We start from the raw sequence: 17,104 nt of genomic DNA on the forward strand, positions 1-17,104 counted from the left end.
ACCCTCCCTGGTCTGAGCCATTGCTGTTATAACCTGTTAGAATCTGCAGGTTAAACTGCTATTCTTCTCCCAGGACTGGAGGGGAGACATGAAGGTCCTTGAGGACTAGAGGCTGCTGGAACACCCACTATCCATGACTCCTTCTCTTCCATCAGTGGTCAGCTGAAGTGATGAGTAGCTGTGACCCTGTACTGTCCTTTGGAATCCAGGAAATGGATCCCTTAGCTTTTGTTTCACTTCAATTTTGTGAACTTATGTTCACTTAGTGAAGTCCTATTCATCTGAGAGAGAAAGCATCTGCTTTTGTTTAACTTTGGCATTAGAATTTAGCCTGTAGCCAAACTAAGATAGTCTTTAGTAAGAATCAGCCTATGTTACAAGAGCTTGTTAATTCTGTGGAAACCTCTTTTAGGAATGCTGCTGTTCTCTAAAGCAATAAATCCTGACAGCCCTGGGAAAGACAACTTGTGCCTGCCCCTTACAGCTGATTGGTGTTCTTTGTCAGGTTGGGCTGGGGAGAAGGATGGCTACTGTTGGCCTTCAAGATTCCTGTTCCTGAAGAGGTTTGATTCCCATTTGGGGGCTGAGTTAATCCTTCTTCAGTTACTACTTTGACCAACCACTTGATGACATCCCTGCAATGGAAAAAAGATTAAAAAAAGTTTAAACTTCTGTTTTATTGTATGGTGCTCAAAACCACAGCCTTAACTTGGGCTCTGAGGCCCCTAGATTTCCCCAAAGGTTACAAAGAGGGTTCTTAGGTGATTTTCAATATTTAAACAAGTCTAATGGAAACCCCACATTTAATTGCAGTAAGGTTACAAAAGCTAATGAAATATCGACATTTTTCTGAGTTGTTATTGAAAGGTACCTCTGGGGTCAAAGAGTACTATCCGTGGCTTCCTGATTAGGAACATGCATTGAGCAGATGGAAAGTTTGACTGGATGACCACAGAGATCCTTGCTGGCTTTCTATGATTAGGTGTCATCTACTAATACGAATAATTGAGGTTTAGAGTATGTGCAATGGAGTCATACTTTATGCAGGGTGAAGGCTTTAAAAGTTAGTAAGGTAAAAACATCTCATATAGTCAAAATTACTTTTGATGATCACTTAGGTAACCCCGGTAAAAATGGTGGATTTAATACACACTTCTAATTTTGTTCCCTCCTAAATCCCACTAATGCTAGAGTAAATAATTCTTTTAAAAATCCACAAGGAAGAGGAGAAAAGGAAGGGAGACAATAACAGTGAAATTTTAGAAGATGGAAGGGAAATGAAGTATAATCACAAAATAGAATATTACATAGTAGTGAAAATGAGTAAGCTACAGTGGTAAGTGACAGTATGGACAAACCTTAGTACTCTATAATATAAAGTGAAAAATAAAAGTTCTAAGAGATTATGTATAGCATGATATTCTTTAATATACAGTAGAAAGGAACTAAAATATAAACATACACTTTATAGGAACACATTTAGATATAATAAAATGACATAAAAACGGGAAGGAAATGATGAACACAGAGAATGCTGATCACTTTGGGTGCAGGAAGGTGCAAAGTAGGTGATAGGGGGATGGATGTATGGTTAGATGCAGGTAATTGTCAAGGTCCCAGCCTTTGATTTGGGGGGTGGATTAAGAGATGCTGATTATAAAATCAAAAGTAACCAATTAACTAGATAAGGCAAGTATGTCATGCTTTAAGGATTTTTTTTTTTTTTTTTAAGAGAGGGAGAGAGGTGGGGCGGGGGCAGAAGGAGAGGGAGAGAAAGAATCTAAGTGGGCTCCACACCCAGCATGGAACCCTAGGTGGGGCTCAATCTCACAACCCTGAGATCATGACCTGAGCTGAAAATCAAGAGTCAGACGCTTAACTGACCTGGCCACCCAGGTGCCCCTTTAAGGATGATTTTTTTTTTTTAAATTAACATATAATGTATTATTTGTTTCAGGGGTACAGGTCTGTGATTCATCAGTCTTACACAACACCCAGTGCTCACCACAACACATACCCTCCCCAATGTTTTTTTTTTTTTAAGATTTTATTTATTTTTGACAGAGAGAGAGAGTGTACAAGCAAGGGAAGAAGCAGGCAGAGGGAGAGGGAGAAGCAGGCTCCCCACCGAGCAGGGAGCCCGATGCGGGGCTCGATCCCAGGACCCTGGGATCATGACCCGAGCCGAAGGCAGACGCCCAACCGTCTGAGCGACCCAGGCGCCCCACCCTCCCCAATGTTTAAGGATGATTCTTAATTTAAGTCTATGACTTTAGCAAAGGGATGGATTTTAACTGACTTAGCAGAATTGAGAAAGCCGAATCCTAAGCCAGCAATAAAGAGTAATCCTATTTAATCCTATTTGCCAAAAAAGAAAAAAAAAACTTCAATAAGCTGTGCAAATGGCAGTGCAAAGCTTCTCTGAAGCAGAATGAAAGGATATAAGGGAAAGTAAGCATAATGGTTTATAAGCTCTTTTAAGAATTTTTTTTTTTTTTTTGACAGAGAGAGGGAACACAAGCAGGGGGAGTGGGAGAGGGAGAAGCAGACCTCCTGCCAAGCAGGGAGCCCGACGCGGGGCTCGATGCCAGGACCCTGGGATCATGACCCGAGCCGAAGGCAGACACTTAACAACTGAGCCACCAGGTGCCCCTGGTTTGAAAGCTCTTTAAGAAAGTTTTAGACTCTTAACTACAAGTTAACATTGTGGAGAGATAAAACTGAGGGTCTTTGGACTAGGATACCAGGCACAGCTGGGAGGCAAGGCTATCAAAGCATAACAGCGGCACGAAGTGAACATATGCATGCTGAACGCAGAGATCCTTGCTATTTTCCCACACTTGTCTTCCAAAAACCTGGCATTCCAGTCTTTACCCTTTATGTAGGAAATTGGAAGTCTTCTTTCAAAAACCCATCCAGCCCAACCAAGAGGAAAGACCTGAAGACACTGACAAGGTATTTTCTAAAAAATGGGCAGTCATTTCCACCTACAGGGAAGTACAGAAATGACAAGTCCTCCCATGTACTTTGAGCGTTCATCAGCAGCGAAGTCTGTCACCCTTAAACTTGGATAGACTACCAAGGTTTACTAGACATTTATGGAAATGTTCCACTATGAAAGATAAAGACCAAAATAACCAAAACCAATGCTCCCCCCTCCCTGCTAAAAAAGTAACTTGGGAGAAAATAAGACTATGCGGAGAATAAACAAAAACAAAAGCCATCATCAGTATCACCAAAGATATGAGAATGTATGGATCCATGAAAGAAGAAAACAAGAACAAATACTATTTATTAATTTTAAAAAGGAACATTTAGAGACAAAGTAAAAAAAGCCCTTGGAAATTAAAAACATAATAACAAATGAAAACTCTCTTTTCAGGAATGAAGGATGTTTCTAGACTGAATGCCCAGAACAATGGATGAATGCAGACCTACAACAAGCATACTGGGCAAAAAGAGGACTCTAAAAATTTTCAGAGGAAAAACTTAGGGCATATACAAAGAATCAGTAATCAAAGTAACTTACGACTTCTTAACAGCAATTGTGGAAGCTAGAAGAAAATGGAAAATTTCCTTCGGGGACCACCTGGGTGGTTCAGTCGTTAAGCGTCTGCCTTCGGCTCAGGTCATGGTCCCAGGGTCCTGGGATCGAGCCCCAATCGGGCTCCCTGCTCAGCGGGAAGCCTGCTTCTCCCTCTCCCACTCCTCCTGCTTATGTTCCTGCTCTCGCTATCTCTGTCAAATAAATAAAATCTTTAAAAAAAAAAAAAAAAGAAAATTTCCTTCGAATGTTCTGTAGAAAAGCTATTTGTAACCTAAATATCTATACTGCTATCAATCAACATATGGGAAGATAATTTTCAGATATTGAAGATTTCAAAAATTTTACTTCCCACATCCATTTCTAAGAAGCTACTGGAGACTAATCTATTAAAATGAGGGAGTAAACCAAGAAAGAGAAGATTTAGGGCAAACAAACACACAAAAGATCTAACTTTGGAAACAGGTAAAGGAAATCCTCACATTTATGATAAAAACTGGCAAAGAAGACAACCAATCCAGACTGAAGGAGGTCTTTAAGAAGAAGATTACCCAGTGTAAATAAACATCTTGAGGGGAGATTTAGAGCAAATAGAGAATTTGGGGTTGACTTCCAGTATGCACAAATAATACAAGGGAACTAAAAATAAGGCAATTATTAACTCTAAGGAAACACAAAGGTATGAATGAAAGGAGAAGTAATCATAGTTTAGTACTTGGCTCAACTCCGACTAGCACACATCATCCTAGTAATAGAAACATTGAATACTGATCTGAAAAAAATTATGATATAAATAAATTAATAGTATGGGGGCTGGGAAATGTGTGTGTCAGGAAGGAGGGAGGAAGGAAAAAAGAGCTAACTTCTTATCCTTCATGTAGAAAGTCAACAAATAATAGCTAATAAAGAAAAATCAAGAATTAGCAATACAAGGTATTGCAATTTAGTCATACAGAGGTAAATATCCAAAAAATCACATAAAAGAATAAAGTGATTACCCTTGTGGAAAAGGAAAATGCAGGTGAAGGGACTTGGGAACTAGTGTATTTTTTAAATCTTATAGAACTAGTTTATTCTTTGTATGAAGAGTTTAAAAAGAAAAGAAAGCCCCATAAGAAAGGGTAATATAGAGAATGACTTGCTGTCTCTCCCTCTTTTTAAAAATTCCCATCTTTGAGACAAGAAATAACAAATGCTGGTGAGGATGTGGAGAAAAAGGAATCCTCATGCACTGTTGGGAATGTAAATTGGTACACCCACTAGGGTAACAGAACAGAGGTTCCTCAAAACTTAAAAATAGAAATACCATTATGATCCAGTAATCCCACTACTGGGTATTTAAAGAAAATGAAAACGCTAATTCAAAAAGATATATGCACCTGTTCTGTATGGATAGATGTTTTTGTGATTTGTCCCACATAACCGACCACCTGGACCTGCATGTACACAGGCAGGCTAAGGAATGTTGTTTGTGAGACTCATGCTGTGTGAATAACCTTGGGAGCCTGGTTGTTTGAAATACATTATCTGGCCTCCAGGTCAGAACTGGCCCTTCTGTTCTGGATGCCAAGGGCTACAAATCTTGTCGCTCATCCCCTCCTGCTCCATGCTGGGCTGGCTCCCTGAAATGGAATGCTGGAGGGGAGGCAGACACACAAAGCCCTTGAAAATATAGAAACATGATAACATGGAAATACAGCTTGTTCCAAACTGCATGTAGGCAAACAAATGTTTAATTTCAAACCTTATTATTTGCCCTATAAATATGGCCCTTATGGGAATGATCAGTTGGAAGTCTCGCCTGAGGGGAGGATGCTCTGCCAGGGCTTCTCAGTTGGGACTCCAGCCTTGCTGAAGTTTCCATGGGGCTTCCCCAGCTGATGAGGTTGGATGTTGTAAGTACCTGGTTTGATGTGACTTTGCCTTATTCTCATTTATTGCCTATTATTACCTTCATCTATATGTAGATCCTTTTCCTCTTCTGTTTCTATTAGGTTTCTATAATAATAATAAACCTTTCTTTCCTTTTCGAAATGGAAACATGGCTGCTGAGAATCTTTTGTTCAGAACAGCAACCCTATGTTTATTGCAGCATTATTTACAACAGCTAAGACATGGAAGCAACCTAAGTGTCCATCAATAGATGAATGGATAAAGAAGATGTGCTATATTTACACACACACACACACACACATACACACACACAATGGAATAATACTCAGCCACAAGAAAGAACGAAATCTTGCTATTTGTGAGAACATGAATGGACCAAGACAGTATTATGATAGATGAAGTAAGTCAGAGAAAGACAAATACCACGTGATTTCACTTATTTGTGGAATCTAAAAAACAAACAAAGAAAACAGAAACAGACTCATAAATACAGAAAACAAATTGGTGGTTGCCAGAGCACAAGGGGTAGAAGGATGAGTAAAACAGGTGGAGGGGGTTGGGGGGTATAGGCTACTAGTTATGGAATGAATAAGTCACATGGATGAAAGGTACAGCACAGAAAATGTAATCAATGATATTATAGAAGTGTAGTGTGGTGACAGATGGTAGCCACACTTGTGGTGAGCACAGCATGATATACAGACTTGTCAAATCACTGTGTTGTACACCTGAAACTAAGGTAACATCATTCCGCCCCATAAATGCCTATCTTTAAACCTTAAACCCAAGATCACACTCCACATGGTACAAAGGAGAAATGAAAGCAACTGACATGACTGGATCAAGTAGGTCTGTTTCTCTGAAGAGAGAAGTGGGAAAGGACTCAATCCAATCCTATGCTCACAAAGCAGAATGGTTGCTAGAGCTGCTCTCATTAATTAAATTGTTATTTTTCTATTTAAAACCCAACTATGCTATCCTGTGCTCTTTGTAGATTCTCTACTTACTGATTTTCTAATCATTAACATTTAAACTACATAAAATGGGGGTGCCTGGGTGGCTCAGATGGTTAAGCATCTGCCTTAGGCTCAGTTCGTGATCCCAGGGTCCTGGGATCGAGCCCCGCATCAGGCTCCTGGCTCAGCAGGGAGCCTGCTTCTCCCTCTGCCTCTCCCCCTGCTCATGCTCTCTCTCTCTCTCTCTCTCTCTCTGTATCTCTGTCTCAAATGAATAAATAAAAAAAGTAAACTACATAAAATGCCACATCTAGGAAAATGAATATGGCCATGCAAACTAAGCAGGGAAGCTGGCTAATGCTCAAAACAATATGAAGCTTCTTTTTTTTATTAAAGTAGTTAAAATAGTCAGTAGCCCATATTGGCCCATAGAAAACTATTTTTAACAAACATGCAAGAACATATGGGAACATAAATATGAATGGAAGAGTTTCAATGATGCTGGTAAAAAAAAGGATGCTGGTACTTTAGTCTGGTGAGAACCATTTCCAAAAAAAGCAAGGGTTGTAGTTTCAGGAGGAAAATTCCAGCCTGAAATCACCACCCTAGAAATCACATTTTCTCCCACTGATAGAAGGATATGGTATCTCCCTGCTCTGAAGCTTCCAGAAGCTCTCTCTTGCCCTGATTCTACAAAAAAGAACACATGCTTGCTAGCTACCATTTTTGTACTCTATTGTTAGCCACATGATCTATTATCATATATTAGTTTACAGAAACTAGTAGTGACAAATTAGAGTTCTTGAGTTATTCAGGGAGATGGAAATAAACCGAGGTTTATAAAAGCTGTGAAAAGTTTTACATAAGTTAAGGTCTCCCCGCCTACGTCTCCTGAGGCTGTCTGGACAATTCTGAAATACACCAAAGGACATCTGATGGTCTTGAGAAAAACCACGAAGGCTGTGGTGCCTGACACATAGCTGGTACAGATTTTCTTTTGGGATCTATAGTTTTAATAGCTATCCCTGTTATACTATCGAGTGACTATAGTCTCATCCACCCAGTGTTCTTGAGCCTTGAGGAGCTGCCAACTTACGGCCCTGACCTCTCTTCACCCCCAGGCTCAGGCGCTGGTTACCTGACATTGTGGGGCTGCTTGTCACAGGACAGCACAGTGCTTGCAATGGACTGCTGCAGGTGCTGTCGCTGCCTCCTCAGGATCTGCTGGAAGTCATCTTCCAGAGTCTGTACCACATAACGCATAAAAAGGACTCGCCCAGGCAGATTCTGTCCCTGTGGGAGAAAAAAATGAGAAGTATTTCCTTTCAATTTCCTGATGACAGTGAGTATTGGGCTCTCATAAATATGAAGTCCAAGGGAAGGCCACGTGTCAACAAGTGTGTCTGTACCTAAAAGCAGCTCCTGAGAGAGAGCAGGCAGCGTAGGTCATTACAAAAGAGGGGAAATAGGGCAGTCTCGGAGTCTGGAGGCTCAGGACTATAGACTTCCTAATTTTAAGAGATAGATAACCGAGAAGTCAGTCTCAGGATAAACCCCAAACTGTGGATATCAAAAGAGACAAAAACTGGCTCTTAAATGACCCTGTTGAGCTGCTGGATCAAGCAACCATGATGTCCATACCACTGCTAAACTTCTAGTAACATGAGCTGATGCATATCCTTATTGTTTTTGCAAGTCTGAGTTGGGTTGTTACAGGTGAAATGATCCTAACTGAGAAAGCCCAACAGATGCAGTAAAGAATGTGGGCTTTGATGGCACACAGACCTTATGTATTTATTTTTGTTTGATGTTTTAAACTCAGATCCACACCTTATTCAACTTGCCCTTCTGAGTCTCAGTGTCTTTGTGATTTACGTGGTGATAACCGTAACAGTACCAAAACCAGAGTAAGCACCTGTGACACACCAGGCAGACATGTACCATTTGTTGGTCTCCCTTTACTGGGAGACAAGTGCTGGGACCCAGGCCCAGGAGCTCAGGCTTTGAAAATTCGAAGAATAAGGCCCCAAAACATTTCTGGACTCTTTAGGAAACACTAGGGGGTAGGCATATACTCTGAGAATATACACTCATGGACTAGGGTATGGTTTAGTCAGCAGGAAAAAGAATGACCATTGCAAGCACAAACAGTTTCTTTCTTTTTAAAGAGGAGGTGGGGATGGATAATTTTCTCTTCCAAATGTGTATATTTTTTTCTCTAATCCTCGTTAATTGGTGCAAATGATTTTTTAAAAACCAAGTACTTGTGCTAGATTTATGACGGAAGTCTTCCACTAACACCACTCTCCTCTACTGCTTGCCCCAAGTACCCTAGAGGGAAATTTTAAACTCTTTCTTCTGAAAGTTACCCTAAACATCTTTAAAAAGCTGCTCTTATCACTATTTCTTGATTTATTAACTTTAGACATTACCTATTGGCTTTGCTGTGCTAGATAAGGATTAACTCACTTGTGCCATTTCCCTGCTTCTCTTCCTAAAATAACTATCTCAATTTATGTTCCATCATCTATAGATAGTATCTCTTGACTCCCCACTTGGGATAAAGATAAAGATGTTACAGCAACCCTACTATTCTCAGAGATCCTATCCCTTTTCATCTCCTGATCTTTATCTTCTACGCTTTTCTGTTTTCCACTGTCAAGGCTAATACACTTGTCTTCTGTGCTTTGTATATAAACTGATTCTAAATATTATAACTAAATAGTGTTTACAGTATGAGGACTATGTTAAAATTATTTACTATGGCACAGGAGAGAGATTCTGCTGGCTATGCTTTTGAGAGAGAGAAACAGCTGGGTTACAAGGCCTTTTCTGTGGGGACTAGCAGCCTTCCTTGGACTGATGGTGGAAATCCACACAGTAGTATACTAAGAAAATCATTCCTTTCTTGTGAAGCTTTATGATTTTCCTGAAGTTTCTTTTTTTACCCTCCCTACATTGCCTACAGTGAACACTTTACTTCTTTCAACTCAAGAATGGTGTTGAATCTTGAGAATACCCTTCTTTTCCAATTTTTTTCATTTTTATTATTGAAAAACCTTAAAAATTCACCCATTTTAAATGTACAGTTCAATGATTTGTTGTAAATTTATTGAGTTTGGCAACTATGACCATCAATTTTTAGAACATCTTCATAGGGGTGCCTGGGTGACTCAGTTGGTTAAGTGTCCAACACTTGGTTTCAGCTTAGGTCATGATCTCATGGGTCATGAGACTGAGCCTCATGATGGGCTTCACGCTCAGTGCAGAGTGTGTTTGAAAAGTCTCTCCCTCTCCCTCTCCCCCTACTCATGAGCACTATCTCATTCTAAAATAGATAAATCTTAAAAAAAAAAAGAACATCTTCATAACTGAAATAAGATCGCTCATGCCTGTTTACAGTTAATTCCTGTCCCCACCTCTAGCTCCAGGCAAACACTCCTCTACTTTCTGGCCTTACCGATTTGCCCTTCTGGACATTTCATATATGCAGAATTATACAATATGTGATCTTGTGTATGTGGCTTCCTTTTACTTAGCTTAATATTTTTTTGAGGTTTGTCCATGTCTTAGCATGTATCAAGAGCTCTTTCTTTTTTAATAGTATTCCCACATATAAATATAGCACATTTTGCTTATCCATTCAACTGCTGATGGTCATTTGGTCTGTTTCCACTTTTTGGCTATTATGAATAATGCTGCTATGAACATTCACATGTAAGCCTTTATTAGACATATATTTTCATTTTGGGGGAGTCAGTACCTGGAAGTGGAACAGCTGGGTCATATGATAAGTTTATGTTTAATTTTTTAAAGAAACTGCCAAACTGTTTTCCAAAGTGGTTGTACCATTTACATTCCCACCAGCAATGTATGAAACTTCCTGTATCTCTACTTTCTTGGCAACATTTGTTATAGCCTGTTTTCTTTTTAAAATTTTTAAAAATTGTGGTAAAAAACATGTAACAGAGTTTATTATTTTAACCATTTTTAAGTGTACAGTTCAGTATTATTAAGTATATATCCATAGTTGCAAACAGATCTTTTCCATCTTGCAATATGAGACTCTATACACATTGAACAATAACATCCAATTTCCCCCTCCCCCAACCCCTGGTAACCAACATTCTATTTGTTTAAAAAAAAAATTTTTTTTTTTTTAATTTAAGTAGGCTCCACGCCCAGCGCAGAGCCCAATGTGGGGCCCAACAGGGGGCCTGAACCCACGACCCAGAGATCAAGACCTGAACTGAAATCAAGAGTTGGAGGCCCAACTGACTGAGCCACCCAGGTGCTCCCATTTGTTTTTTATATTAATATGACTACTATAGATACTTTGGGTTCATCAAATTATATACTGTCTTTTTTTGTGACTGGTTTATTTCACATAGTATCTTGTCTTCATTATGCTACCATCCATGTTGTAGCATATGGGATGATTTCCTTCCTCTTTAAAGCAGAATTAATATTTCATCTTATCTGTATATACCACATTTTGTTTACCTAGTTATCTGTTGATGGACAGTTCAGTTACTTCCACTCCTTGGTTATTGTGAATATGCTGCTATGAACATGGGTGTGCAAATATCTTTTCAAGACCCTTCTTTCAATTCTTTTACATATATACCCCTGTGGGAGTATATGAAGTGGGATTGATGGATCATATGGTAATTCTATTTTTAATTTTTTGAAGAACCACCATATAATCTTCATAGCGACTATACTATTTTATAATCCTACCCACAGTGGGCAAGTGATCTAATTTCTCTATATCCTTGCCACTACTTATTTTCTGTTAAAAATTTTTCTTTTAATAGTACCCATCCTGATGGGTGTGAAATGATATCTCATTGTGATTTTGATTTGCATTTCTCTGTGATTAATGATGTTGAGCATTCTTTCATATGCTTACTGGCCATTTGTATATCATCTTTGGAAAAATGTCTATTCAAGTCCTTTGCCCTTTTAAAAATTGGGTTATTTTGTTGTTCAATTTTTCCTTTAATTCTGTCAGTTTTGTAGTAAAATGTTTAAATGTTGTTGAATTATAGTTCTTTATATATTCTGGATATTAACCCCTTATCAGATATGTGATTTTTTAAAAAGATTTTATTTATCTATTTGACACAGAGAGAGAGAGAGAGAGCGCAATCAGGGGGAACAGCAGGCAGAGGGAGAGAGAGAAGCAGGCTCCCCACTGTCCAAGGAGACTGATGCAGGGCTGGATTCCAGGACCCTGGGATCATGACCTGAGCTGAAGGCAGATGCTTAACCAACTGAGCCACTCAGGTGCCCCCAGATAAGTGATTTTAAAAATATTTTCTCCCATTCTATAGACTGCCTTTTCACTCCTGTGTTCTCTGATGCACAGAAGTTTTAAACAACTTTGATATAGTTCCATTTGTCTATTTTTGCTTTATTTGCTCATGTCTTTGGTGTCATATCAGAGAAAACAATGCCAAATTCAATGTCATGAAGTTTTCCCCTATATTTTCTCCTAAGAGTTTTATAGTTTTTGGTCTGATGTCAGAGATCTTTGTTCCATTTAGAGTTAATTTTTGTATATGGTATTAGATAAGGGTCCAACTTCATTCTTTTGCATATGACTATCCAGTTTTCCCAAAACTATTTGTTGAAGAGACTATCTTTTCCCCATTGAATGGTCTTGGCACCCTTGATGAACATCACTTGACCATACTCACAAAATTTTGCGGGGGGGTTCTCCATTTTATTGCACATGTCTATATGTCTGTTTTTATGAGATTACCACACTGTTTTGATGACTGTAGCTTTATAATATATTTAAAACCAACAAGTATGAATAGTCCAAATTTGTTCTTTTTCAAGATTGTTTTGGCTATTCAGGGTCCTCTGAAATTCCATATGAATTTTAGGACAGATTTTTCTATTTCTGCAAAAAGAGCTGCTGGGATTTTGATAGGGATTGTGCTGACTCTGTGGATTACTTTGGGTACTAATATCTACTAATATCTTAACAATATTAATTCTTTCAATCTATGAGCATGAGATATCTTTTTTTAAAGATTTTATTTATTTGACAGAGACAGAGAGAACAGGAACACAAGCAGGGCTTGGAGTGGGAGAGGGAGAAGCAGGATTCCCGCCAAGCAGGGAGCCTGATGTGGGACTGGATTCCAAGACCCTGGGATCATGACCTGAGCCGAAGGCAGACGCTTAACCATCTGAGCCACCCAGGTGCCCTGAGCAGGAGATATCTTACCATTTATTTATGTCTTCTTTATTTTCTTTCAGTAATGTTTTGTAGTTTTCAGTGTACAAATTGTTCATCTCCTTAGTTAGGTTTACCCCTAAGTATTTTATTGTTTTTGATACTTTTGTTAATAGAATTGTTTTCCTAATTTTCTTTTCAGATTGTTTGTATACAGAAATGCAACTGATTTTTGTGTCTTGATTTTGTATCCTGCAACTTTGCTGAACTTGTTTATTAGCTCTAACAATTTTTCTGTGTAGAATCTTTAGGGTTTTCTTCATATAAGATCATATTATCTATGAACAGAGATAATTCTGCTTCTTGCTTTTCAATGTGGATGTCTTTTATTTCCCTTCCTTGCCTAACTGCTTTGGTTAGAACTTCTAATACTATGTTGAATAGAAGAGACAAGAGTAGGTATCCTTACCTTATTCCTGATCTTAGAGGAAAAGCTTCAGTATTTCACCACTGAACATGATGTTTGCTGTGGGTTTTTCCATATAGTGCTTTTATAAGATAGTTTCTTTCTCTTCCTAGTTTGTTGAGAGTTTTTATGATGAAATGTGTTGAATTTTGTCAAATGCATTTTTTTTGCATCAATTGAGATGATCATGTGGTTTTTGTCCTTCATTCTGTTAATGTAGTATATTTCATTGATTGATTTTTGTATATTGAAACATCCTTGTATTCCCAGATAAATCCCACTTGATTATGATGTATAATCCACATGATATGGTGTTGAATTTTGTTTGCTAGTATTTTGCTGGGGATTTTGCATCAGTGTTCATAAGGGATATTGGTCTGCAGTTTTCTTCTAGTGTCTGTATCTGGCTTTAATATCAGGGTGATGCTGGTTTCATAGAATAAAGATACTTTATTTGATATCTATCTTTTAAAATCTAGTGGGACTTAATTAGTGGCCTAACATATGGTTTTATCCTGGAATATGCACCATGTGCACTAAGAAGAAGGTGCATGCTGTTGGGGGTAGAATATTCTGCATATAACTGTTAGATCTGGTTGGTTTATTACATTGTTTAATTTTTTCTCTTTCCTTACCTATCTTCTATTCTGGCTATTCTATTCATTATTGAGAGTGGGGTATTGAAGTCTCCAATTATTAACATAGAACTGTGTATTTTTCCCTTTAATTCTGTCAGTTTTTCCTTCGTATCTTGATGGTCTATCATTAGGTACATAAATATCTATGATTGTTATATCTTACAGCTGTATTGAACATTTTAATTAATATATAATGTCCTCCTTTGTCTCTTGTAACATTTTCTGATTTAAAGTTTATTTTGTCTCATATTAATACAGCCACCCGTGCTGTTTTGGTTACTATTTTCATGGAATATCTGTTCCCATTCTTTCACTTTCAATCTACTTGTGTCTTTGGATGTAAAGTTGAGTTTCTTGTAAATAGCATGTAGTTGGATCATGTGTTTTTATCTATTCTGCCAATCTATGTCTTTTGATTGGAGAGTTTAATCCATTTACATTTACAGCAATTACTGATAAGGAAGGATGCACTTCTGTCATTGTGCTATTTGTTTTCTAAATGCCTTACAGCTTGTTCTTTATTTCCTGCATCATTGTCTTTTGTCTTTAGTTGACTTTTTAGAGTGAAAGTTTAAATTCTTTTGTCATTTCCTTTTGTGTATTTCTATAGCTGTTGTCTTTGTGGTTACCATGTGATTGCATTTAATATTCTAAAGTTATAATACTCTAATTTGAATTCATATAAGCTTAACCTCAATAACATATAAAAACTGTTCCTTTACAGCTCTGTCACCCTTTTGGTTGTTGATGTCACATAACCACATCTTCATACAAAAGAAATTAATAGTTCTTTTAAATGCATTAGTATCTTAAATTATATAGAAAGCAAAATGTGGAGTTTCAACGTTATAATAACACTAGCTTTTAGACTAGTATTAGAATTAGTCACTTAACCATATACAAAATCAAATGTTATAAAATGTTGTTAAAAATAATAGTAGTTTTTATAATTGCCCATGTATTTACCTTTACTGACATCTTTATTTCTTCATATGGCTTCAAGTTACTATTCAGTGTTTCATTTTACTCTGCAGGACTCCCTTTAGGTTTTCTTGCTGGGCAGGGCTGGTGGAAATGAGCTCCTTCAGCTTTTGTTTATCTGGGGATGTCTTTATTTCTGTCTCATTTTTGAAAAATAATTTTGTTGAATAAAGGAATCTTGGTTGAGTTTTATTCTTTAGCACTTTGAATATATCAGCCCACTACCTTCTGGCCTCCAAAATTCCTGATGAGAAATCTGCTGATTATCTTACTGAGATCCTGTATGTGATGTGTTGTTTCTCTCCTGCTGCTCTCCCTCATTTTTGAAGGATGGTTTTGCCGGATATAGTATTTTTGGTTAATAGCTTTTTTTTCCTTCAGCACTTTGAATATATCAACCTACTGCCTTCTGACTTGCAAGGTTCTGCTGAGAATCTGCTAAAAATCTTATACAAGCTCTCTTGTATATGGTGAGTCATTTTTTTCTTGCTGTTTTCAAGATTCCGTCTTTAACTTTTGACACTTTGAGTATAATATGTCTTGGTGTGGGTCTCTGGTTTAACTTCATTGGAGTTGAGCTTCATAAAATTGTATGTCCATTTTTTTCCACAGATTTGGGAAGTTCAGGGTCATTATTTTTTCAAATAAGCTCTCTGCCCCTTTCTCTCTTCTCTTTGGACTCCCATACTGCATATATGGTCCACTTAATGATGTCCCATAGTCCTTTAGGCTCTCTTCAATTTTCTTCATTATGTTTTCTTTTTGTTCCTCTGTCTCAATGACTTCAAATGACCTTTCTTCAGGTTCATAGACCGTTTTCTTCTGCCTGTCAAGTCTGCTGTTGAGTCCCTCTAGTGAATTTTTCAATTCAGTTATTATACTTTTCAGCTCCAGAATATGTTTGATTCTTCCTAATAGTTTTTTAATATTCTCATTTTGTTCATGCATCATTTTCATGCTTCAGTTAGTCATTTCTCTCTCTGTTCTCTTATAGCTCCTTGTGCATTTTTTAAAAAAGATTTATTTATTTATTTTAGAGAGCATGTGTGTGCACACCTATGCACACATGAACAGGAGGGAGGTGCAAGAGCAGAGGGAGAGAGAGAATCCCAAGCCAACTCTGTGCTGAGCACAGAACCTGTTGCAGGGCTCGATCTCATGACAACCTGAGCAAAAATCCAGAGCTGGATGCTTAACTGACTGAGCCACCCTGGCACTTCTCCTTGTGCATTTTTAAGATAGTTTAAAAACATTCTTTGTTAGGAAATTGAGAAATCTGTTTTTCTTTATGGTTAGTTTCTGGAGCTTTATTCTATTCCTTTGACTGGGACATATTTCCCAGTTTCTTCATATGCCTTGTAATCTTTTGTTGAGGCTTAAGCATTTGAAAAAACAAACACCCTTCCCAGTCTATCCACTGAGTTCATGCAGGGTAAGATCTTCACCAATTAGCCTGGATAAAGGTTCTGGACTCTCTCAGAACTTTTCAGGGGTTGTGTTTTCTCTGGGCTTGTATCTGTGCTTTTATCTGTCTTAATTTTCCAAATGGCTTGCCTTTGTTTCTTCTCAGGAGTGCAGTTTCTTGCTCCCCTGGTACCTGCCCATGGAACTACAAAATCGCTGAAGCTCTAACATGTGGCAGTGCTCATCTCTCTTTTCAGCAGCTTCCAAATTATACCAATATTCCCATCAGTGGTCTGAGTCAGGTGAGACAAAAACTATCCTTTGGGCAGCTCCCTAACAAGCCAGGGCACTGGACTCAAAGTTCACTCTTTTGTTTCCACCCTGAGGGAGGAGCTGAGGCATGTGAGGTTTCCTCCCAGTTGCACCATGCTATGTTGGGTAGGGGAGGGGCATGGACACACAAAATAACCCCAAATTTCCTATTCCTTTCATTGAGTCCTTTCTTGATTATGCATTCTCTTGGGTACTGAAACTTCTCAATTGATCTCCAGAGTTTTCACAAAAGTATTCTGGTCCATATGTTTTTCTTAACTTGGCATCTCCATGGGAGAACAATAGCCTGGAGCTTCCTTGTCTATCATTTTGGTGATGTTTCCCAGATCATTCTTTTTCTTTTTTTTAAGATTTTATTTATTTATTTGACAGAGAGAGACACAGCGAGAGAGGGAACACAAGCAGGGGGGAGTGGGAGAGGGAGAAGCAGACTTCCCGTGGAGTAGGGAGCCCAATGTGGGTCTCAATCCCAGGACCCTGGGATCATGACCTGAGCCGAAGGCAGACACTTAATGACTGAGCCACACAGGCGCCCCTCCCAGATCATTCTTAAAGCCCTAAATTATTTTGCTCCAATTTGGATTGAATGCTCTCTAGGTCTACTATTCACCATGATTTTAAGAATTCTCTTTATTATTCTCTTGGATTAGATCTAGTGTTCCCTGGATCCTGTGCCTCCCTCTTTATTATCCCCCATTC

General features: G+C 38.3%; 1 protein-coding gene across 1 annotated transcript in view; it reads right to left on the bottom strand.

The window, feature by feature from the left end:
* Positions 1-17,104, bottom strand: part of SIMC1 (SUMO interacting motifs containing 1) — an 85,891-nt gene that overhangs the window by 22,946 nt on the left and 45,841 nt on the right. The window contains exons 5-6 of the mRNA XM_027605018.2: positions 7,532-7,686; positions 483-635 (exon numbers count right to left, since the gene is read on the bottom strand). Of these exons, the coding sequence (XP_027460819.2) occupies positions 483-635; positions 7,532-7,686 (308 nt within the window). The remainder of the gene's footprint in view (positions 1-482; positions 636-7,531; positions 7,687-17,104) is intronic.

Source organism: Zalophus californianus, chromosome 5, assembly GCF_009762305.2.
Source record: "Zalophus californianus isolate mZalCal1 chromosome 5, mZalCal1.pri.v2, whole genome shotgun sequence".
In the NCBI taxonomy this organism is placed as follows: Eukaryota; Metazoa; Chordata; class Mammalia; order Carnivora; family Otariidae; genus Zalophus; species Zalophus californianus.